At 40.9% G+C, this 25,033-nt stretch overlaps 1 protein-coding gene across 3 annotated transcripts in view; it reads right to left on the bottom strand.

Moving 5' to 3' along the window:
• INO80C (INO80 complex subunit C) overlaps positions 1–25,033 on the bottom strand; it is a 57,272-nt gene that overhangs the window by 8,410 nt on the left and 23,829 nt on the right. The window contains exons 1-2 of one of the 3 annotated variants that reach the window (XM_043976953.1): positions 7,426–7,493; positions 6,913–7,023 (exon numbers count right to left, since the gene is read on the bottom strand). The exons of 1 other annotated variant lie outside the window; for it this stretch is intronic. In XM_043976953.1, coding sequence (XP_043832888.1) covers positions 6,913–7,014 — 102 coding nt within the window. In that variant the 5' untranslated portion in view covers positions 7,015–7,023; positions 7,426–7,493. Of the gene's footprint in view, positions 1–6,912; positions 7,024–7,425; positions 7,494–25,033 lie in introns of those variants that run through there. One more of the 3 variants, XM_043976951.1, reaches the window with a different exon arrangement.

Here is a 25,033-nt window from a genome sequence, read left to right as displayed (position 1 = left end):
TCACATTTGTTGTTGTATTCTTAAAGCCCATCGTTGAGGAGGCACCTAATAAATGCCTGTCAAGTGACTGAAAAATGGCTAAATGAACTAAGGCATAGCAATACAATGTAATATTAGTCAGATGAGCTGGTCTCTGTGATCTTGGTCTCTAGTACCCTCATCTGTAAAATGAGAAAATGATTTCTGAGACTCCTTCCAGCTCTAGACCTGTGATCCTGCAAGCTGGGAGGGAGCGCAAATGTGAAAAATTCAGAAACAGGAAGACCTGCATGAACTGATACAGAATGAAGAGAGCAGAGTCAAGAGAACAATGCATACAAGGGTTACAGCAATGTAATTAAAATCTACACTTAAAAGCCAATTTCATTCAGGCCAAGTACAAGAGACAATGTTGGTACCACAGCATAAAAATCACTGACATCATCCATGAAGTAGAAAGTGACAAGAATCATCAAATATGGACAACCACACTATTAGGCAGTTTTGCAGAACTGTTTCCAAGGGGATTTGTTTCGGTGTTCAGTAGGAAGTGTCTGTTGGATCCTAACAAAACATAAGCAACAAATATTTTTCAATACTCATGCAAGGGCAGGGGCAGCTAGGTGGCGCAGTGGATAAAGCACCAGCCCTGAATTCAGGAAGACCTGAGTGCAAATCCAGCCTCAGACACTTGACACTTACTAGCTGTGTGACCCTGGGCAAGTCACTTAACCCTCATTGCCCCAAAACAAACAAACAAACAAACAAAAAACCTCATGTAAGGGGCAGCTAGGCGTTGCAGTGGATAGAGTACCTGACCCTGGACTCGGGAGGACCTGAGTTCAAATCCAGCTTTAGACACTTGAAACTATCTGTGTGACCCTGGGCAAGTCACTTAACCCCAAATGCCTCACCAAAACAAAAGAAAACAAAAAAACTCACACCAAAATAAATAAACACACACACACACACACACACACACACACACATACATATTTTAAACTTACTCTTTCAAGGAGGCCACGGTAGTGATGATGAATGAGGATATCCATCCAAAATACAGATGGGGTAGTTATCTCACATATTGAGGAAATGAGGTATGGTCATTCAAAATTCTGTTTAACTGAGATTTGTAGTTGATTTGTTCATGGGACCATGATTTAACATGCATTTCAGTCAAACCTGTATGATAATTTCTGTTATTACAAGGTCCTCTTCTAGCTTCTAGCTCACTTGAAAGTTCAGTGCAGAGGAAAGGCTTACGGCTCATAGCCTCTCTGACTCTGCTGCAGTTCACTTGTTCCCTAGTGCTGCTCTGGAGAGCTTAGCATTTGCCTTGTTTCTTCTCCTCTGCTCTTTCTCCACATTTCCCATCTTGTTCCGCTGCTGCTCTGGCTTTTCCTAGGCCCCCCACTGCCCTCCACTGCAGTCTTTCCCTCCCTGCTCTGGGGAGGAGCAGCATCTCTTGGTTGCCTGAGTGATGATTCCCCCTAGGAGGGTATCCGAGATGCCACTCTCTTCAGCTTTTCCCTTTGTCAGTTGGCTGGATAATGGGGCTTTTACTAGACTATAATTACAGACAAAGATATACCCAAGCAGTATGGATCATATTTTTTTTCTTTTTTACATGAACTGTCCAAACTATAAAATAAATTAAACACTCACCAGCATGGGTGATATTTTTCCTAATTTAGGAATGACTAAGAGGCACAGCTTTTTGACACACATTTTTTAACTGCACATATTTCCTTTCCTCAACCCAGCAGCTCTCACAAGGATTTGTTAAAGAGCATCCATTTTCTCTAGCTGCCACTATCCTAAATCTTCTACTTTTCCAGTCACAGAAAAGAGAAGGTTCTGTTTGACTTTAAAAATTCACTAGCCTAGCCACATAAAGGAAAACCCTTTTCTTAGGAAAGGATAAATAATAAACCTGAAGTGGATATTCCTATGACCTTAAAGTCCTACAAGCTAAAACCAGTTATATGCTCACAACAGAAAGTCAACACAAATAGCAGCAACAATGAGCAACTTGTACGAAAAAAGTTTCAATGGCAAAATAAATTCTGTCTTGGCTTCTGTCAGCTCTAGACCAAGAGCAAGAGAGACAGAGCAGGCCAAAGGGGCCAAGATAGGTTAAACCAATGGTGCATGGCAGTGTATAGGGCAAAGCATTCAGGTAAGAGGTGCCAAGGCAAGAAGGCAAGAACTGGTACAGCAATGGCACACAAGTACCCAAGATAAAGCTGAGGTCAAATAAGCTAGATACAGAGGTTGAGCAGATGGGTCAGGTCGGCAGTCAGAGTTCCTGACTAGACAGTGTGGCTCAGGAAGATGCAGAATTTGATTACACAGGCAGGGGTCAGTGTGCAGGGTTCAAGTTGGAAATAAGGAAATAGGTAGAAAGCAAGTGCATAGGCTGAGAAACTGGGAACAGCCCGTTGGGGTCCAGTAAAGGTAGGGTCACCAACAACAACAGCTGAACCAATTTGTAATGAGTGATCCTGAAACAGAGGCTGTCTACCCATTCCCTGGCTTTAACAGCTCTCACCATTGTAAAAAGACAGGCGCTGACAGGTTTGTTCTGCTCCCCAGAACAAAGTGCATGTTGTTGGGTAAGGTCCCCTGGGGAGTCTTCCAGTGCCTGTCACAATGCTCTGCACACAGAAGATGCTTCACAATTTGTTGTTGTTGTTGTTGTTGTTGTTACTGTCTTCACCGTTTAATTGGTTTTTACCAAAATTCTCACTTAATGGGAAGGTCTCTGTTCACACACAAGAATGCAGCGCCTGACCCAATCAAAGCAACGTGTAGATATTTACAGTTATTTTTCCCCTAGTGGGAATGAATTTGTACTAATCCTAAGTAACAGTTTCTTGCCTGGTCCCTGTTTTGATTCCTGACTGCAGCTGTAGTGTCAGGCAATGGAAGAGAGCCAAGCCAACTACCACATGTGGGAAATGAACATCAGTGTCACCAGCCCTGTGAACTAACCGACTGAGCTAATGCGGAACTTCCATCCTCAAGACTGACAAACTGATCGCTACGTGCATGATTTCTAGCTACAGGTAAAATCCTGTTTCAAGGAATATCACTGTAACCTTCATGTTATAAAAATGAACCTGCTTCCAAACCTTAGCCCATGCTGCTTTACTGATGAGGATATATAGAATTCTATTAAATGAAAAACCCTGTATAATACATTCTCAAGTTTCTGCCAATGTATTTAACAAAAAACATTCTACTTTTCCCCCATATTACCCAGTTTATGACATGTGGGTGGACAGATAGCACCTTCAGCTAGTCCAATAGCACACATATATCATGGACAAACATGGCACGTGGACAATAAGCTGAGCCTAGGTTTGAAAAGGAGTAGAAAAGTGAGCTGGATTGAATTTGGGAACCTGTACAACCCTTTCAATGATCCCAAATGGCTCCCAGCTGCAAAAGCCTAAATTTTCAAACACTGACAGTCTCCCCACAATGCTACAGGACTGCAAAACACAGAATCAATCTAACAACAGTCATTAGCACCAGAAGGCACTGTGCCTGGCACTAGAGATGTAAAACCAAAAATGCCAGTTTCTACCCTCACAGAGCTTCCATTCTACTGGGAAATCACAGCCCCAGAAGAACTAAAGTTGCTAGTGACTTCTTCATAATTACACGGGCATAAAAAACAGAGACAGGTCTTCTGACTTCAAAAAGACTTCTCTTTCAACGACATCTTGCTTCCTTTTTGATCCACTTGATATTTAGAAAAAGGTTTTGGAGGGGCACAAATATTCAAACGATGAGCAATGAACCCAGAGGATTAGGACAAGGAGAGGTGAAGACAAAGCTTCCAAATGGAAGTTACAGAAGGTTTGTCATGGAGATCAATAGGAACTAGGCGAACTGGAGAACAAGGCCCTTCAGACAGAGGAGGTCAAATGACAGGACACCATTCTGAAGCAGACGCAAAGACTATAGCAATTAAGGAGGCAAAATAATAATAATAATGATAACAACAACAACAACAACAACAATAATAGTAATACCAGGTTTACATGCGGCATGTTCCCTTAATAAAATGTCAGTCTAGAGTGATCAAGAAGATGAGAGTTTGTAAGATGACATTGTTCCAACCCTACTTGAGATTCAATAGACACCAGACACTTCTCTTATCTCCCACATCTTCCCATCAGGATAGCTCTCCAAACCTGACACCTCTGGTTCTTCTACCCTGAACAATCAAAGATCCCTCACCCTACTTAAGATAACCAGAGGCCGTCTTGCCAAAGCCCAGTTCCTGCCTAGACCAGCCACTTCACCATGATTATTGCCTAGGACTCTGCCCCGCCCTACTCCACCCTACCCTGGGAGCTGGCCTCAGAACAAAACAAGAACTTGGATGTTCCAAGAGCTCCAAAAGCTCAACATATTTTCCAAAACCTTTCAACTGGTATTAAGAATATATTATAGGGGCGGCTAGGTGGCACAGCGGATAGAGCACCGGCCCTGGAGTCAGGAGTACCTGGGTTCAAATCCGGCCTCAGACACTTAACACTTACTAGCTGTGTGACCCTGGGCAAGTCACTTAACCCCAATTGCCTCACTAAAAAAAAAAAAAAAAGAATATATTATATGGGAAGGGAGGGAGAAAAAAATCTGAAACTGGAAAGCTTGTATAAACAAAAGTTGAGAACTATCTTTACATGTTTTTTGTTTTTGTTTTTTAGGGAGGCAATTGGGGTTAAGTGACTTGCCCAGGGTCACACGGCTAGTAAGTGTTAAGTGTCTGAGGCCAGATTTGAACTCAGGTACTCCTGACTCCAGGGCCGGTGCTCTATCTATCCACTGTTCCACCTAGCTGCCCCACTATCTTTACATGTAACGGGAAAAAAATAAATAAAATACTTTATTTAAAAAATAAATAATATATTATATGACACACAAGGACAGTAACCAGAGAAGGGATAAATACAAGCATTAATACAAAGCATTATTGCTGGGGCGCTGGCAAGAACTCTTGCCCACCCAATAAAATTACTGTCATTATTGGCAGATTTGTTACGGGCTAAACATTTTTTAATGTAAAAGAATAAACTATGATTATTATTTTTAACAAGTCTTCCCATACAAATTAGTAGAATTTTTCTTTGTTGTTAAGTTTGAACATAGAGTGAACCAAGTCTGAGGCATCATCAAGCTCATTTTACCTGTATTTTAAGGTCTCATACATTTCAAATTCTATAAAAGCCTCTATTTTAATAGAAAAAATAAAGATACTCCCAGAGGCCAGCACCTTCTCCTAGATTACCTTCTATGTTTTTGGCATCTATTTATATGTATACATGTTATCTCCTCATTTAGAACATAAGCTTCCTAAAGGTAGGGAATGTTGTTGTTTTTTCCTCCTATGCTTATTGCCTGGAAATAAATGCTTATTGATTAGTCATTCAACACATGATTGATAGGCCAAGGATTCTCATAAGATTTAAAAAAAGAGCAACATTGTGGACACCATTAAAAGTGATCTACCTTCCCACCCCACTCCTTTGAAGAGTCGCACAAATGTGTTATGCTCCATATATTTTCAGACTTTTTTTTATTGGTCAGTTTTACTGATTTTTTTCCTCTTCTTCATCCTTTTTTTTTTCCTTAAAATTTTATTATATAGGATGGCTGTATGGGTGGGGAGCAGAGGTATACTGGAGGATGTAAAAGACAAAAAAAAAATTAAGTGATTAAAAGAATTATGATTTCAGATTTAACCCTAAATGGAATCCCTTAAAATTATCCTCCATTGGGGCAGCTAGGTGGCGCAGTGGATAAAGCACCGGCCCTGGATTCAGGAGTACCTGAGTTCAAATCCGGCCTCAGACACTTGACACTTACTAGCTGTGTGACCCTGGGCAAGTCACTTAACCCCCATTGCCCCACTCAAAAAAAAAAAATCCTCCATTGTGAAAAAGACCTATTTGTAAAAAAAATATTCATAGCAGCTTTTTTTGTGGTGTCTAAGAATTGGAAATTAAAGGAATGCTCATCAATTGGGGAAAGGCTCAAACTGTGGTATATGATGGTGATGGAATATTATTGTGCTATAAGAAATGACAAGCAAGATGACTTCAGAAAGGCTTGGAAAGACATGTATGAAATGATGTATAGTGAAGTCAGCAGAAACAGGAGAACGTTGTGCACAGTGACAGCAATATTGTTTGATGAAGAACTGGGAATGACTTAGCTATTCTCAGCAATACAATGATCCAAGACAGTCCCAAAGGACTACTGATGAAGCATACTATCCACCTCCAGAGAAAGAACTGATATTGATTGAATATAGACTCAAGCATGCTATTTTTCACTTTCATTTTTCCTTTTATTCAAGTCTTACAAAATGATTACTATGGTAATGTTTTACGTAATTGCTTAGGGGGGGAGGGGGGGGAAGAAACAATGGAAAAGAGGAAGGGACAGAGTTTGGAACTCAAAACTTTAAATAAAAATGTTTAAAAATTGGAGGGGAAAAAAAGAAACATACTATCCACCTCCAAAGAAAGAACTGATATTGATGGAACAGACTGAAGCATGCTATTTCTCACTTTCTTTTATTTTTTTCTCTTAATCAAGTTTTCTTGTGCAAAATGACAAATATGGTCATTTACATAATCAAAAAAATTATCCTTCAGTGAATATTAATTTTGGGCATGGGAAGGTTTTCTATTTTCCATAGGATAGTCACAATCTTCTTGCCAAATTAACATTGAACTTCCATTGAAGCAATTTTGGATCATGTGTGAAACGGAAAATCCTTTTTCCTTATCTACCAAGAAAATATACAATGCATGTTTATTATAAAAATCTTCAAGGAAATCAGCATTCAGCTTAAATAGCCATTTCAATGAATCTCTAAGGTATGTTACAAATTCAACCACAAACACTTACCACAAAGTTGGGATCCTTAAATGGCAATGGCTTGGGGGTGGCTTCCATAGGTCCTGTGCTAAAGTCAGGGGTCACTACCTTACTCTCACTCACAGTATCCATGCTGACACCCTTGAAACAGAACAAGAAGAATTACATTTTGTAGTAAGTGTCTTTTAGGTGAGGCCCCCAAACTTAACCCATGAAATATGGAAAAAGGGAAAGGGAGAGCCAGAAGACCGTGGCGGTGCTGGGTAGAGCAGCCCTAAAGCAGAAAGGAATCACAAGTCTGGAGCTAGGAGGGACCTCAGAAACCACCTAGACCAACTCCCTCATTTTATTAGTAAGTAAAAGGAGGTTAAGTGACTTCCTCAAGGCCACACTGGTAGCAAACATGAGTGGGAAGGCTTGAACCCAGCTCCTCTGACTCCACAGACAATAACCTTCAGACAGCATCATGCTGCCTCTGCTGTGAAAGGTGTCTGCCAGTGAGCACTGTGGAAAAACCAGTGTTTGATGATCCCAAATGCTTACGAAGTTTCAAAAGAAAAAAGATGAGCCACATTCAAAGTTGTCAGCGTGTGAAGTCGGGCTAGGGCCAGGGAGGTGAAGAGGAGGTTGGGAAATGCAAATTAGACCTTGCTGAGGCAGGAAGGAAAGAGGGAGTTGAGGAAATAGCCTAGAGCAGCAGCTGGTTGCTGTGGCAACTGAGCATGTCACCCGGGCATATTTTGAACAGCTAGTAAACAAGCTTCCCTTGGTGATTAGGCATCTTTTAATCTGCACCTATGCTTAGGATGCTGGCAAAAATACTCCTGAGGTAAGATTCCCAAACCCAGGACCAGTGAGGAAAACTTCGTCCTGATTACATTTTTGGTAGTGAAGGCAAGATGCCTGATAATCCTGCTTTCTAATTTAATGCCCTCTTCTCTGCAGATGGCCCTGAACCCTTGGACACAACCAGCTATTTAATGGATAGCCGAAGGTTTTTCATATTTCTTTTAATTATGGCACAGAAAATGCATACTTAGATATATCTCATCCAAATATGGATTTAACAGAAATATTGTCTTCTCCTGGTGGTGGAATGGGGCCATATGGAGGTGACCCAGAACTCATCTCTTGCCCTTCCACAATGGCTACCAGTCCAGGACTAAAGATTCTCCCAAACCCAGCACTCTGAAATAAATTATATACCTAACAGTGAAGGGCAGGGCTAATTAGGCTGGTAATTGGATAGTGAATATCTTAATTACTCCTCACGATTCCATAACCAGCCAGGCCCCAGGACTACATTCATCCTTGTCTTGACCATCAGGCAAGACCAAGAAATGGCTGCCTGAGCTTAACTTGGCATATCGTAAGTCTTTAATAAATACCTGCCAACTGAATAATAATATACTCCACCCCCTTCTACTGGCTGCTCAGAGATTAAAAATCAAATCCGGGGGCAGCTAGGTGGCGCAGTGGATAAAGCACTGGCCTTGGATTCAGGAGTACCCGAGTTCAAATTCAGCCTCAGACACTTGACACTTAACTAGCTGTGTGACACTGGGCAAGTCACTTAACCCTCATTGCCCTGCAAAAAAAAAAAAAAAAAAAAAAAAATCAAATCCGCATTATAAATGCTAAGGTTGACAAGTTCCTTCCTGGACACCACTTCCTCATATCCATCCATGTCAGGCCCATTCTTTCCAAGTCTCTATTCTATTTTATTCTATATCTCCATTGTTTCCTCTGGAACCTATATTCTTTGGTTAAAAAAAAAAAAAACCACAACTGCCCATAATATTAGATGTGTGCCTTCCACTCCCCTCCCCTGGAAATTACTTTGTATCTACTTTGTGAGATTTAAAATTGGATATTAGATCATAAATCTCCCCTTTTTAACCTTTCCCTTAATTTATCTCCCAGACTAGTAAATGGAAGAAACTTCCGGTTTTCTAGTTAGAGCTTTTATTGTATGGTAGTCACAAGGTGATGTTGATTAGAAGGATAGGAAAGTAGAAATACAATACAAATCGTCTTAAGTCTAAGCTTAGTCTATATTCTGTATAAAACTCACCAAAAGCCAAAGGCCACCTTTGGCAAGAGAGAGAGACCGTGTCAAGCGCATGCTGCTGCTAACAGCGAGCCGGGCCCAGTCGAACTCTCGTCAGCATCAGCCTGTGCAGCGCAGTCAGGAGACCAGCAGAGCAGGAAAAAAGTCCCACTTCCGTTCTCTCCTTGCCTTTTAAGCTCGCACCCCGGAAGTGGAGTGCTAGCAGGCAGTCTGACGTGCGCAGCAGGCGGACTGGCATGCGTAGCTCATGCCATTGGTCTCCTCCCTGAAAGGGTGGTCCTTCAAAAACTGGCGTCTTTCAGTTATCCTAACCGACTGTTAAAAACTTTCATATTTTTTTTTTTACCACAACTTGGTATTTCATTTCCCACATATATGTTGTCTCAGCACCACTACCCCCAACAGAACATAAACCCTTTAAAAGAAGGTCTTTCATTTTTGTCTTTTTTATCTCTAGTACCTGATACTTAATAAATGATTATTGAATTGAAGGCCACGCCACCAGAGTCTATGCTCAGATTCTTTCTAGGCTGGAAATGTTTCCAATATGGCACCAGTGATGTACCTTCTTATGTTAGGATCTGCCTAATAAAGTTCTGAGAGGTTCACCATCAGGTTGCCCTCAGGATAATGACATTCTTTAATCCACAAAAGTTATATGAGATCTTTTACTAAATGGTAGAAGAAGTGAATTGAGCAAAAAAAGCATTTATTAAGCACCACATGCTAAGCTGGAGATACAGACAGAAAAAACCTAGACCTTGATCTCAAGGAGCTCAAAATCCAATTGGGAGAGATAACAGAAATAAAAGTGCTCAGATCTAGGATGGATGGAAAGACTCAGAAGCCTTAAGGGCACAATAGCAGGGTAGAGGGCAAGGCCTAGGGGTCCCTGTGGCATTCCAGCAAATCAGATTAGTGCCAGGGGTCTGGAGGGCACAGCAGCATCACAGAGGGTAAGGCCCAGAGGACTTCAGGATGCAGTAGCAAGGCAGATGGTAAGAGCTAGTGCTCCTCTAACTTGCTGAAGGATTGTAGTTGACGACTCCCAGCTCATCCAACCGGTATGAATTCCCATAGTCACTCATCAACTGGATGGTGCTGAGACTGCCTGAGAGTCTTCAGGGAAGGCAAGAGGGAAGAGCACCCTTCTCCACTTTGCTCCTATGACAGTGCTTCCTCTCAGCTAGCCCAATGGGGCTGCCTCAATGGAGGGAGTACTCACACCAATGAAATGACATATCCTTGCTATAAGAAAGTAAACACTCTGTCATTTAGAGCAACATTCTCTCAGAATGAAAGACATGATATAAGATCTAACAAACTACAGTGTTCTCCTTTAAATGAATTTGTCATTTTAATGTATTACTTTAATCTGAAAGTGGGACACCTATTTAAAAGCTGTTTTTATAATACAATCAGAAGTCCCAATAACAGACCTGCAGCTATGTGCTGCTAACACCCACCTCAATCCCCAGTACAGATTCATGGAACTTTGAAAAGCGATAAACAAAACTCTTAAGTATTCAGGTGTTTGATGGAAGTCAAATCCATGCCCTCTTTAGAAGACCATAAATTCCTGGAGGACCGAGCCTGTCTCACTTTTGTATTCTATCCCTCATACTGGGCTTGATACATAATCACGATTATACAGAATGCTTGGCAAACCTTAAATCACTGAATAAATGTTGGCGTGAAGGCCTCACTGACAGAAATGACTCCATGTTTGATCCCAGATCGACCTGCCTATGGACTGTGAAGTTCCCATGTACTCCAATAACTGGTTTCCTCAATTTCATTTAGACAAAAAATTCAATGTTCTCCTGATCATAATCAATTTAGCAAACTTCATCTAATCCATGTTATCAAATTCTCCTAATCACCATGTTCTTGTGATTGAGGGAGAGGGCTGGGGGAAAGAGAGGAGGGGTGTTCCAGTCTGGGCCACTTGCTGATTTGCCACACCTAAAGTGCCCCTCCCACTCGGTTCCTATGAAGCTGCCCAACCACAACAACCAGATTTAGGGCAGAGACCCAGAGTTCTATGCTCTCAAATGGGCTGTGCATCAGCATTCTAGAGCTACAACCAGTGCTTGTCCATAGGAGTGAAGGGACGGGGAGCCACGTCGTTTCATGCCTCTCTGACTTGAGATCCTTTGAGTATTTCTGCTCCTTCTTGGTACCTCACACACAATTTCCACACAGTTGTTGCTGTTGGTGTTATTATTAAATTCTATTAGTGTTACTGTTGTACCGGTTGATTGACTGAATCTATACGAGGACAAGTAGAGAAAGGAGCTGCTAAATCCACCAGGATGGAAAGTGAAAACACACCAGCAAGGGACAAAGAAAGAAAAGCAGCTACAGTTAAGGAGGAGAGATTGGGTTTCCAGACCAAATACTTCCCCTCCCTTTAAAGGCAGTAACCTATAAGAATCACCAGGGCAGGTAGTTACTGCTTTTCTCCTTAGCTAGAATAAACAAAGAATGGCACGACCCACAACCCTGGGACAATATGCCTCATTGTCCCTTTACGTGAACTGGCATATGTCCCTCAGAACCTGCCCATTCAGGTCCTTGTGTTCCTGGAATGAGGAAAGGGCAGTAGGTGGAGATGTAGGTCAGTCAGATTATGAGGGGTAGCTATTGGAGATAGAACTGAAGGCTAGACTAGGCCAGGCTGATTTCTGACTGAGAAGTTCCATGTCTCTATATGTAACAGGCAGCATGGTATAGTGGATTGAGGGTTAGACTTGTAATCAGAAAAACCTGAGTTCATATAACACTTCAGACAATTCCCACTTGTGTGAATCCGGGCAAGTCACTTAACCGCTCTCAGCCTCAGTTTCCTCATCTGTAAAATGGGAATAACAGCACCTATCAGGGGTGTTGTGAGGATCAAATGAAAACATAATTAAAGTGCTTTTTAAACTTTAAGGTACTCAATAAATGTGAGATATTATTTTGATGTACAATATTGCTGGGAGTAAGGAGTGTACCTTCATGGTACGTCTTCTAAATGATGCTATCTCTTATGATTGGTTCCTTACATGTTCTATGTCCATTACGTTTTAATATAAGTTTCTCTGTCACCACTTCCCTATGCCTCTGTTATCAAATGCAAGGTTTAAGGATGGTACAAAAAGTACTTGGTTCTTGGAAACTTTCATAAGAACCAGAATTATCTCTGAGGTGCCAGCACCTAACAGATTTCTCCAGAAGGGAGGTTAGCCTGCACATTCTCCAGAATGCCACATACCAATAAGTAACAAGTTCATAAGAAAGCTTCCAATCCCTGATTAAAGGAGTTCAGTGCACAAAAGCAGAAAGAAGAAAAGAAAAGAAATGCAATAAGGCTGCACACACCAAGGCACAAATACTCCTCTGCTTGGCTTGGGCTCACTGGCTTTTGGTCTCATGGGGCACGCGGAAAAAACACCAAATTAGGAGACATAAGACCACCGTGGTAGTGCTCGTTCTGAAACCTACTCTCTGTAATCCCTCAGCAGTCACTCAGCCTCTCAAAGCTCACTTTCCTCATCAGTAAAGTGAGGATGGTATCCGGCGTTATTACTTCACAGGGGTGAGGATCAAATGATATTATATATGTACACTTGGAAGCCATAAAGCCAAATCCAAATGTAAGGTGTTATTACCACTTTTATAATTTTTGTCATTATTACTATTACTAATACAATAATGGTAGGCTTTGGAAATTATGAGAAAAGGAGAGTCTCCTCCTAGTAGGTCATGAATGTAGCTGCTAAGGCTACCATGTAGGCTAACAACACTTTAGTGCTAGGGGGTGGTGGTACCACTCCTCTGCTGTAAGCCAGGGAGGTAACTATGTGTTCTCTCCAAGCCACTCCCTCCAGGAAATCACGCCAAAGAGTGGGGCGCTGGGATGGGCGGTCACTGTCTGGTATCCTGGGAGGAAAATATCTCTGCCTGTGAGTCAGGAGCCTCACCAATGATTCCAGGAAACTTTTGGCAAATTCGGGAGAGTTAGCAGCCCTACTATCATAGACAAAGAGGAATTCATTTGGAAACTGGAGAAAGTGCCCAAAAAAGGTAAGTAAAACGCTGTGCCACACTAAAAGGAAAGTTCCCTGATCAGGTTAATATTCAACTTATTTTCTGAGCACCTTCCATATACCCAACATGATGAGACCCTGCAGTGGATTTTGTCTTCCCGGAAGTTATAATTTCGTTATCAAGATAAGACCAAAAGATAAGAAAGAGATAAATGACCATGAAACAACAATCATAATTAAGTCATAAAATGGGACCAAGTGTGTAAATGGAGTTGAAAAGGAGAACTGACCTATTCTCAACCTGTAGGATATAAGCTTCTTTCATTCTATTGATTCAATACATTTATTAAACCCCTACTATGTGCTAGGCACTGTGCTAAATGCTGGGGACACAACGAGGCAAAAGAAAGTCCCTGCCCTCAAGGAGTTTACAATCAACCTAAAGTTTGTAAAGAGACACTTTTGCTTTTGTCTTTGTAGCCCAGGCTTTTAACCCTCGGCACATACTGAGCTCTTAACAAAGGCTTGTTAGATAAAATGTCACAAATGAGGAAAAGAAAGCCCAAGGAGTTCAATGATTTGCCGAAGGCAACCTAAATATTAGACAACCATGCTGGAATTTGAATTCAGGTCCTCTCCCTTCAAATCCACTATTTCTACTACAACAAAAGCAAAAGTTTGGATTCAGGCCACCTGCCCCAAACCTCAGAGTGAAATAGGTCTGATGAGAAGGCCCAAAAGCAAGCCTCTGAACTGAACAAAACCACTGAACAACCTAGACCCTCAGACAGTGGAGAGAGGCTACCAGACACAAGAAGGGTCATGAGCTCAGAGGAGTTAATGAAGCAGGGCAAGGCCAAATTGGTGGGGGCTTCTACACAAGAGGAAGCATTAAGTCTTCAGAACAACTGTCCCTCAGGGAGGAACCTTACTTTGATGCTGTGTTACACATAAGACTTCCAAACATTGCAAAATTCCCTTCTGCTCCTGACTCTACTCTGTGAATTGCCTTAGAGTATTCAAATCACACACCTCTGCCCTCGTCTCACTACCTGGTTTCGTCAGGAGCGACACAGATTGCCTGACTCTGCAATTGCTTGAGCCCTCAGGACTCAAACTGCAGAACCTGAGACTGGCTGTTATTTCCAGATGATCACCCTAGACAAAGAAAAAAGAAGTTAAGCACTAAGGAAAGGCTGAAGAGATAGCACGAGACTAGACTGTGGAGAGTCTTGGAGGTCAAAGTGAGGAATCTGGACTTTGCGCTGCAGGCAAAAGGGAGCTAGAGATTTCTGATCACAGGAAAGACATAAGCTGGTTTTCTAAAATTAGTCTGACAATTAATTACATTTAGGCTGTACTGAAAGGAGAGAACAGTGTCAGGGAGATTACTTAGTTAGCAGGCTGTTGCCAAACTCTGGATGTGAAGTCATGAGGGCCTAGAACTAGGATGATGGCAGAGGAAATGAAAAAAAAAAAAGGGATAATTATGAGAACCACTTAGAAAGAAGAATTGTCAACACTTATTGGCTATATGGGTCTAAAACAGGAGTTCTTAAGCTGAGGTCTCCAGATGGATTTTAGGAGCACCCATGAAACTGGATGGGAAAAAATATGTCTTTGTTTTCATTAACCTCTAAGTGAAATTTAGCATTTCCTTCAATTTTTTTTTTTAATTTTTTTTTTGTGGGGCAATGGGGGTTAAGTGACTTGCCCAGGGTCACACAGCTAGTGTCAAGTGTCTGAGGCCGGATTTGAACTCGGGAACTCCTGAATCCAGGGCCAGTGCTTTATCCACTGCACCACCTAGCTGCCCCTCCTTCAATTATTTTAAAACTTTCTTATGATTGCTACAGGGGTCCATGACACACAAAAGAAGGCTAAGAAGCCCTGATCTACAGGATTAATAGGAAGGAAGAATCAAAGATGGTTAAGGTTCTGAATTTATTGGGTTTTGTTGTTGTTATTTGGCGGGGCAATGAGGGTTAAGTGACTTGCCCAGGGTCACACAGCTAGTAAGTATCAAGTGTCTGAGTCAAATCTGAACTCAGGTCCTCCTGAATCTAGGGCCAGTGCTTTATCCACTGTGCCACCTAGCTGACCCCCCTCCATGAGCCTTTTTCTTTTTCAATCTATTCTTTGTAAGAATGAGGGTACACTGATGGAAATAGTGAATTTGGGAGAGCTCACCTCTGGGAGTGGTCAGAATGTGCTAACATGTTGAATTTGAGGTGATAGAAGAAGTCATATAAGGCCTTGGAGATATGAGACTGGGACTTGAGTGATATATCAGGGCTGAAGATAGTTACCTGTATTTGACAATCATTAGCATAGGGGTGATAATTATGTGGTAAAAACCAACCAACTTAGCTTGCCATAGGAGGGAATACAGAGAAAATCTCAGGATCTGAATTTTTTTGAAAACCCACAGCAAGGAGATGGAAGGAAAGAAGGAATCAACAAAGATGAGAGAAAGAGTGGCTTCAGAGGGAAGAGAAGTAGAACATTTCAGTGTCACAAAAGCCAAGGGAGGAGAATTTGAAAAAGGAGAAGGCATCTCACAGAATCAAAAACTGCTAGAAGTCAAGGAAAAGGAAGGCTGAGAAAAGGCCATTAGATTTAACAAAAAGGGTTCCATCAGTGCAGGGATTCTTAACCTGGGATATGTAAACTTGTTTTTTAAAATATGTTGATGACTGTATTTCTTTTCTTTTTTGGTTTCTTTTCTTTTTTTGTCAGGTTTTACCTCTTTCAGACTTTGAGTGTTTGTATTTGGGGGGGGGCAATTGGGGTTAAGTGACTTGCCCAGGGTCACACAGCTAGTAAGTGTCAAGTGTCTGAGGCTGGATTTGAACTCAGGTCCTCCTGAATCCAGGGCCAGTGCTTTATCCATTGTGCCACCTAGCTGCCCCTATTTGTATTTTTTAAAAAATATTTTATTCTCCCCCAATTACATGTAAAAACAATTTTTAATATTTTTTTTAAGTTTTGAGTCCCAAAATCTCTCTCTTCCTCTATTCCTCCCCCTTTCCCCAAGAAAGCGAGCAATCTAATACAGGTTATGCATGTGCAATAATATAAAACATTTCCATATTAGTCATTTCGTGGAAGAAAACTCAAACTAAAGGAAAAAAGAAAGTGAAAAATAGTATGCTTTGGGATGTATTCAGATGTCATCAGTTCTTTCCCTGGAGGTGGATAACATTTTTATCATGGGTCCTTTGGGATTGTCTTAGATCACTGTGTTGCTGAGAATAGCTGTCATTGACAGTTGTTCATTATATAATACTGCTGTTACTGTGTACAATATTCTCCTGGTTCTGTTCCCTTCATTCTGTATCAGTTTATATAAGTCCAGGTTTTTCTGAAATCATCCTGCTCAATATTTTTTATAGCACAATGTTCCATCATAATCATATACCACAACTTATTCAACCATTCCCCAAATGATGGGCATCTCTTCAAATTCTAATCCTTACATACCACAAAAAGAGCTGCTATAAATATTTTTGTACTGTACAAATAGATCCTTCTTCTCCACTGCCACCCCTACCCCCCCTTCTTAAATCTCTTTGGGATACAGACCTAGTAGTGGTGTTGCTGGGTGCGTATAGTTTTGTGGCCCCTTGGACATAGTTCCAAATCACCCTCCAGAATAGTTGGATTAGTTCACAACTCCACCAACAATGCATTAGTGACCCAGTTTTCTAATATCCTCTGCAACATTTATCATTTTCCTTTTCTGTCATATTAGCCAATCTGATAGGTGTAAGGTGTTACCTCAGAGTTGTTTTGATTTGCATTTCTCTAATCGATAGTGATTTAGGACATTCTTTCATATGATTAGAGATAGCTTTGATTTCTTTGTCTGAAAACTGCCTGTTCATATCCTTTGACCATTTATGGATTGGGGAATGACTTGTATTCTTATAAATTTAACTCAGTTCTCTATATATTTATGAAATGAGGCCTTTATCAAAGATACTTACTATAAAAATTTCCCCCAGTTTTCTGCTTTCCTTTCTAATTTTAGTTGCATTGGTTTTGTTTGTGTAAAATCTTTTAATTTAATATAATCAAAATTGTGCATTTTATATTTCATAATGTTCTCTATATCTTATTTGGTTCCAAATTCTTCCCTTATCCATAGATCTGACAGGCATATGATTCCATGCTCCCATAATTTCCTTATGGTATCACCCTTTATGTATAACTCATGTACCCATTTTGATCTTATCTTGGTATACAGTGTGAGATTTCAGTCTATACCTAGTTTCTGCCATATTGTTATCCAGTTTTCCCAGCAGTTTTTGTCAAATAATGAGATTTTGTCCCAAAATCTTGGATCTTTGGGTTTATTAAACACTAAATTACTATGGTCATTTACTATAATGTAATGTGTACCTAACCTATTCCACTGATCCACCACTCTATTTTGATGGCTTTAATTTCAAAATAATTTGTTTCTTTTGTAATTGTACATATTTTATATTTTGCCGTTTAAAATATTCTAAGAAGTGGTCCATAGTTTTCATCAGACTGACAATGGTGGGGGGGGACACAAAGAAGGATAAAGCTCCTCTACATTAATGAATTTTTTGTTTTTGTTTTTTTGCAGGGCAATGAAGGTTAAGTGACTTGCTCAGGGTCACACAGCTAGTAAGTGTCAAGTATATGAGGCTGGATTTGAACTCAGGTCCTCCTGAATCCAGGACCAGTGCTTTATCCACTGCACCACCTAGCTGCCCCATTAATGAGAGCTTTAAGAGCAGTTTCAAGTGAAGAGTCAAGACTAGTAATGGGAGATGAAGAAGGGATGAAGGAAACAAAGATAACAGGTAAAGAATAAAGAAATGTTCGTGAAGTCTGTCTAGCAGTGAGAATGGAAAGAAACAGGAGAGATATATGTAGAGAAGATTTGTCAACATTGAAAGAATTGAATATATTTTAAAGCAGGGAGGAAGACATTAAATTGAAGATATTAGTAGAGTAGCATGGGATAAATATAGAAGCAAGTAACTGGTAAGGTATGGAATCTCCAGTACAAGTAGAGGGTTTAAAATTCTAGGAGAGAAAGGGCAAATTATTTCAGAGATGAGAAAGAAAAATAAAATTGTTGTAGAGAAAGAAATATGTTGAAGTGAAGAAAAGATAAGGTAACTCATCCAGATGGACTCTTATTGGTAAAGTCAGAAAATAAGTGACAAAATGTAGCTAAGGACTACCTCTTACCTTGGTGGAAGTTACCTTTTTTCAGGGTTGATGCATATTTAATGTTAAAATGTAATGAAGCTGCTAATGGAAACCACATTGGCAACCCGAAAGTGGAATGAAGGAGAGTCAATTCTCTACACACAAATGAATAAAGGAAGAACTACAGGAGAAGAAAGTAATCAACCCATGAGGTGTGGAGCAGAGAACAAAAGAAACTGCCAGGCTTAACGAACTAGAAGAGGAATTTGAAATGGAGTTTTAGATCTCTGTCAGTTGAAAACAAGAAAAGGAGACATCTGGGTGGAGTACTTGATGGACAAAAATTGCATCTAAATTAATAAATGAGCCTACATGTCAGCCTTGAACAAGTGAGGGGAGAAAAAACCTAATACCACTTAAGAACTAACATTTAAAACTAACAGTAAGCACGAATAATAGTGGCCATTTGGCAAAAAACAAAAACCTGAACCCCATTCAAAAAAGATAACACAGGTTAATGCAAAAACACTTAGATGGGAAGTTAGGTAATCTAGTTTATAGTCCTGGCTCTACCACTAACTGACTATGTGACCCTGGAGAATAATAAAGTTACTATTATCCAATGCTTTAAGGTGTACGAAGCATATATCTCATTTGATCTTTGCAACAGCATACTGAAAAAAGTGCCAGTTGTTATCCTCAATTTGCAGATGAAGAAACTGAGGCCAAGAGAAGTTAAATGATTTGCTCAAGGTCACACTGCTAGACAAGTCACTTTAGTCTTTCTTGGCTTCAGCTTTTGCACTTGATGAGGTGACCAGATTTGAATACATGATTTCTCAGGTCCCATTCAGCCGAAGGATTTTAAAATTCCATGACTAGGATGTATATGCCAGAAAGATATAGATGCTAAAAAACAAACAAACAAACAAAAAAACCCCAAACCCAAGACCCTGGTAAAATCAAATAGGGCTCAAACAGGACAAGACCCATGGACGAAACTGTTCTCTATTCAAGCAGGGTGCTAGCAAGGGCTTAGCTGGGTCTATGGAAAGCTAAGAAACTAGGGTTAGTCATATTTCCTTTAATCAAAGAGATTGAACTCAGAGGAGTCCAATGAGAAACAGATTTGTTATTATTTTTATTAAGACAAGAGCAGAAAAAGATCATGAGAACAGGTTACATCCACCTACTTCCCTAGGGCTTACAAACATGTCCCTATCTCCGCTATCTTCAAAAACTCCCTTGATCCATGCATCCCTGGGATTTGATAGCTCTTCCCTGGTCAGATTCCTTGAGAAGCCTGTCTATAATTGATGCCTATACTTCCTTCTCTCTCACTCTTTCCTTAACTGTCTTTGATCTAGCTTGCAACTTTATCATTCACCTGAAACTGCTCTCTCCGAAGTTACCAATGATCACTTCATCATCAAAATCTAGTAGCCTAAAAAGAAAAAAACAAACAAACAAACAAATAAATAAATAAAGGGGCAGCTAGGTGGTGCAATGGATAGAGCACCAGCCCTGGATTCAAGAGGACCTGAGTTCAAATCTGGCCTCAGACACTTGACACTTACTAGCTGTGTGACCCTTGGCAAGTCACTTAACCCCAACTGCCTCACCAAAAAAATAAATAGATAGATAGATAGATAAATAAAAATAAATAAAATCTAATAGCCTTTTCTCAATGCTCAACTTTCAGTCTTCTAGATACTCCTCTCTCTAGGTTTCTCTCCTGATTTTCCTCCTGTCAGACTGCATCTTCTCAGTCTCTTCCGCCAGATCCCACAAGGCCCTGTCCTGAGCCTTCTTTTCTATCTTGATGGTCTCACCACCTTCCAGGGTTTCAACTATCATCTCTACACAGAGGATTCTCAGATTTGTTTTGCCCTCATCCCCTTTTCTGACTTCCAGTCTCATATCTACAACCACCTATATTCAACACCTTGAACTGTTACATTCCACAGTTGTATTAAACTCAGCATGCCCAAAACTGAACTAATTATCTTTCCCCTAAACTCTCCCCTCTTTCCAACCTGCCTATTATTGTGGTGCCTCCACCATAATATCCTTCTAGTCACCCAGGCTCACAAGCTTAGCATCATCATCCTTGAGTCCTCCCTCTCTCTCCCCTCCCCCTCCCCTACCCAAGTAGCAGCCAAGTCTTGACCTTTCTGCTTTTACAGTTTCTCTGAAATACATTCCCTTGTCCCTTCTGATACTGCCACCACCACCCAAGTCTAGGCCTTTACCTCATGCCTGGACTACTGCAAGAGCTTACTGGTTGGTCTCCCTGGCTCAAGTCTCTATTCATCCTTCACACAATTTTTAAATACTCCAAGTCTACAAGCATTACCACATGATATAACTTTCATAGATTTAGATGTGGAAGGAACTTTGGAGGTCATCTAACCAAGGCCCAGAAAGACGAGTCAGTAGTAAAAGGACTGATACAAACCATTCAGAGCTTTTCCCATGAAGCCACACTATCTCCCATTAGCCTTTTCAAAAGGTTACTCATAATGGCCTCTCCGAAGGAGGATATGGGCACAATATATTTTTAAGTCTAATCTGTTTCATTAACATTTTCTTCAATCTAGACAACCAACCAAAAAATCAATCAAACCCTGATTTGTAGCGTTTGCCAGTTTCTGAGGCATAAATGCTCACCCTGGAAATATAACAACTACCTCTCCATAGCACAGCAACATACCACTTCTTTCTGTCATTTCATTCTTCTCCCCTTCACCCTCTGTACTTCCAAGGAAAACACAATTCCTATTAATTTCCCAATCCTGTCTCATCTCCTGGGATTCTTAAGGGCTCTACCACATGAACACTTCTTCCTTTAAAATCCTGTTCAGGTGCCACATCTTCCAAAAAACCTTCCCTGATCCACCTAGCTTAAATCAATCTCCCCTTTTTCAAACTTCCCTAGAGTACACTTTATTGCATTCAACCTTATGCCAAACTTACCTGTGTAAATGTCATATTACCATCTCCACTTGGATTTGAGAGAAGCTACATTTCTAAAGGTTGTTATCCTAGTGCCTAACATGGCACTTCAATATTTCCAACCCAGTAAGCATTTACTGAACACCTAACCTACTATGTGCAAAGCAGCGTGCTAGATTCTAGGGCTACAAAGATAAAACAAAAAACAATCCCTACCCTCAGGGAGCTTACATTTGGGAACACCTAAATTCTATTCATAGACTCTTTGGGGATCCATAGACCCAGTTAAAAAAAACCCTTATATTAAGAGAATATAACAAAAAGATAGGTACGTGAGGTACAGCAGAACACTAACAACTTAGGGGATCAGGAAATTATTTCCACAGAAGGTGGCACAAGAGGTGAATCTTATAAGACAGAGGTGAAAAGGGACATGAGAGATAGCCTCTGCAAAAGCATCAAGCTGAGAGATGGAGTGATAAGTTTGGGTACTAGCACGTGGGTCATTTTGGCTAGAATGCAGAATGTGTATTAGGAACTAAAGTCAAATAAGTCTGGAAAGGTAGGTTGGAACCAGATTATGAAGAACTTCTATTTTACCCCAGAGCAACAAGGGAATCACTGACAGCTACAGAATAAGGAAATGATCAATTCAGATGTGCTTGAGGAAGATGGTTGTGGCAACTGTCTGGAGGACAGATTAGAAAATGGCCAGAAGTCCCATTAAGGTTTGTTGCAATAGTCTAGGTGAGAGATGATAAGGATAGGCATCTACATACTAAGTGTGTCATGTTTATTGAAAATGTTCATTATAATTTAGATATTTCATATGTTTTATGTGACTTTCCATGTGTAATCAATATCATATTGCTTGCCTTCTCAGAAAGTGGGGAAGAGGAGGGAAGGAGGGAGAGACAGAATTTGAAACTCAAAATTTTTAAAGAGGAATGTTAAAAAAAAATCTTAAAATGTAATTGGGGAGGCAGCTAGGTGACGCAGTGGATAGAGCACCAGTCCTGGATTCAGGAGGACCTGAGTTCAAATCTGGCCTCAGACACTTGACACTTAACTAGCTGTGTGATGACCCTGGGCAAGTCACTTAACCCCAATTGCCTAAATAAACAAACAAAAAACCAAAATGGAATTGGGAAATATTTAACGAAGTAAAAAATGGTTTATGAAAAGTTAAATATTTCAGTTAAAAAGAAGTGTTTGCATACAGTGGATATTTGGTAGTGACAAAGGATTTGTTAGTGACAGCCACACTCTAGGACCACTGCAAAATCAGGGGGGAAAAATGTCCCCTGGTAGAAGTGTCAGGTGGCAGTAGCTTAGTATACAGGTCCCTGGCTCCAAGAAGGGATTCTGGCCAAGGTGAGGGCCTGAGCTAAGCGGCAAAAGTGCAGCGATCAAGAGGGGAAAGATTGCTGAGAAGCTTCCAGGGTGCAGTTTCTCCGTCCTTCATTCGCTGTTTGTCTCAATCTCACATAAAGATGTTGAGAATTCGGTTCTCAAAGCGACAGAGCTAATATTTACCTTGCCCATCCCCCGCCCCCTCACCCACACCCAGCATCCCACAGCCCCAACTGCTAAAGGTCAAACTGGTGACTGTTCTTTGGAACAGTTGTTCTTTCACTAACCTTCTCTCCCAGCTACCCCCTACCACAAAAAAGGAACAAGAAAATGCAATGTTTTTGCTCTGCTTTCCCAACACCACCATCCTGATTGAAAACCAGCAGAGAATTTGAGAAAGCCTCAAACCTTGTTGTTTTTTCTCCCTCCACCCCCCTCTCACCACAGGCTCAGCACTTCCCTTCCCTCTTGCTGAGGCCCCAGTGGAGATGACCACATTTATTAATTACTCAGCAAGAGGAACTCCCCTTTGGCCACTGGACTCTCAAATGCTCAAGGCTTAGATGCAATAAAAAGGATTTATGGCTTTCATTTTCTTATTTTTACACAATCGCTAATGCTACCGAGATGCCCAAGAGGCACTGACTTGCAACCCGACACAGGAGGGGAGGGATTGCCTAATATCACACTTCTCTTGGTTAAAGATATTTCGACTCAGGCTAAGTCTCATGGTGGGACAGGAAAGAGAGAAGGGGACAGGAATGTATCATGCAGGAAAATAAAGACAAAAATATGTCTTCCTTTACATGAGATAAGACCACACCCTGAGAGGGATCTGAAGGGTAGATGTCTCAGGTGACAAAGTTGGGACCTGAGGCAAGTCAGAGAAGCAGCCGCCAAGAGAACAACATGGGGTATTTGTTTTTCATAAAGTCACACATTCTTATCTCCCCTGCAGTCCGATTCCAGGGCCTTATAATGTCCAAGTGACTACTGGTTTTCAAAGGCCAGGTCCATCAAGCTCCAACTCTAAGGTCCTACCAAGCTGGAGGCTTCAAGAAAGAATCCATCGTGGGCCTGCCCACAGGACCTGTCAATAGCTGCCGTCCAAAGACCAGCCTCAATAAATTCAGAGGCACATCATCAGATGACAGGCTACCAGGTGGTGATTTTTTTTTTTTTGGCTCCAGCAATCCACACAGAGTTAACAGAAGGGGTTACGATCTGTTTCAAGGGATGGGATCCTCAAGTTACTGAGTTTACAGATCTTAAAAGTATTTAGGTACTTATTTTTAAATTTTTATTTCATTTTTAATTTCTGGAATAAAACAAGTATTTCCCTAACATAGTATAATAAAAAGATGATTGCACCTGAAACTGCAAATCTATGATGTACACGTTGCTGTTCTTTTTAAATAAATACGTTATCGTGTACATTTTTTTTGTTTTCTTTCCTTCCATCCCCTCCCTGCCAATGAAAGAAAATACTTCTGTCAGTACAGGAGGAAACATGGTACAGTGGAAGGGGTACTGTTTCTGAAATTGGAGAACCTGGGTTGGAATCCCACCTGATGCCTATGACCTTAGGCAGCTCATTTAAACTTCTCTGGGCCTCAGTTTCCTGACCTGTAAAATGAGGCAGTTAAATTAGACAGCCTCTGAGGTCTCTTCTAGCTCTCAATGTCTAATTATGCATTGGTATTCATTTTATGAGAAGTCAAGCTGCACGTCTTACAGTGAAGGTCCCAAATTTTCAGTGACCAACACAAATTCAAAGGATGTGATTTTTCAATGCAAGGGGGAACAATTTTCCAAACCTGACCTAGAGTGACAAATACCATGTACTAGTTCTTCTGGAAGGAGCTGAGGTCAAACAGGAAGCCGTGGTTCCTAAGGAAACTTGGTCCTCTTGCTGGCTACCCAGATAAGAATGCAGGCGAGGGACCTGTCTTAGGGTTGAGGACCTCCATCAAGGAACAGGCCAGCTATAACCCTGATTAGTCACAGGTTAGAAGCTGGATCAAGTTCAGTGGCATGGGGAACTACCAGACAAGGAAATTTATCTTAGAAATGCAAGGAGGCACCTTCTCTGCAGCCTTAAGAGATTTAGCTGGGACACTGAGGCAAAATGGCTTGGCCCAGGTAACACAGACAGCATAGTATCTCTAAGAGGCAGGTCTTCCCAATCCAATGCCAGTTCCTTATCCACCAATTAGAGAGTACCTGGACTGGAAGCCTAGATATCTTTATTTAACTCCTGATTATGCCATCAGTGAGTCACTTGTCCACACCTCAGCTTCCCCATTCATAAAATGAGGATGAGCTTCAATGCTCTCTGATGTTTCTTCTAGCTCCAGTAAATTTTCTATAAGACCAATGTTTAGCAAAATACTTCCTTATAATTAACCTTGCTGTTGGACATGGCAGCAAAGAAAGTTTTTTATTTTTCCTTTTAAAAAAATAAAAAGAAGGGGCAGCTAGGTGGCACAGTGGATAAAGCACCAGCCCTGGATTCAGGAGTACCTGAGTTCAAATTTGGCCTCAG

The sequence above is a fragment of the Dromiciops gliroides genome, chromosome 1 (assembly GCF_019393635.1).
Source record: "Dromiciops gliroides isolate mDroGli1 chromosome 1, mDroGli1.pri, whole genome shotgun sequence".
Classification (NCBI taxonomy): Eukaryota; Metazoa; Chordata; class Mammalia; order Microbiotheria; family Microbiotheriidae; genus Dromiciops; species Dromiciops gliroides.
Note: the sequence above shows the minus strand (reverse complement) of the source record. Positions and strands in the feature narration are given on the sequence as shown.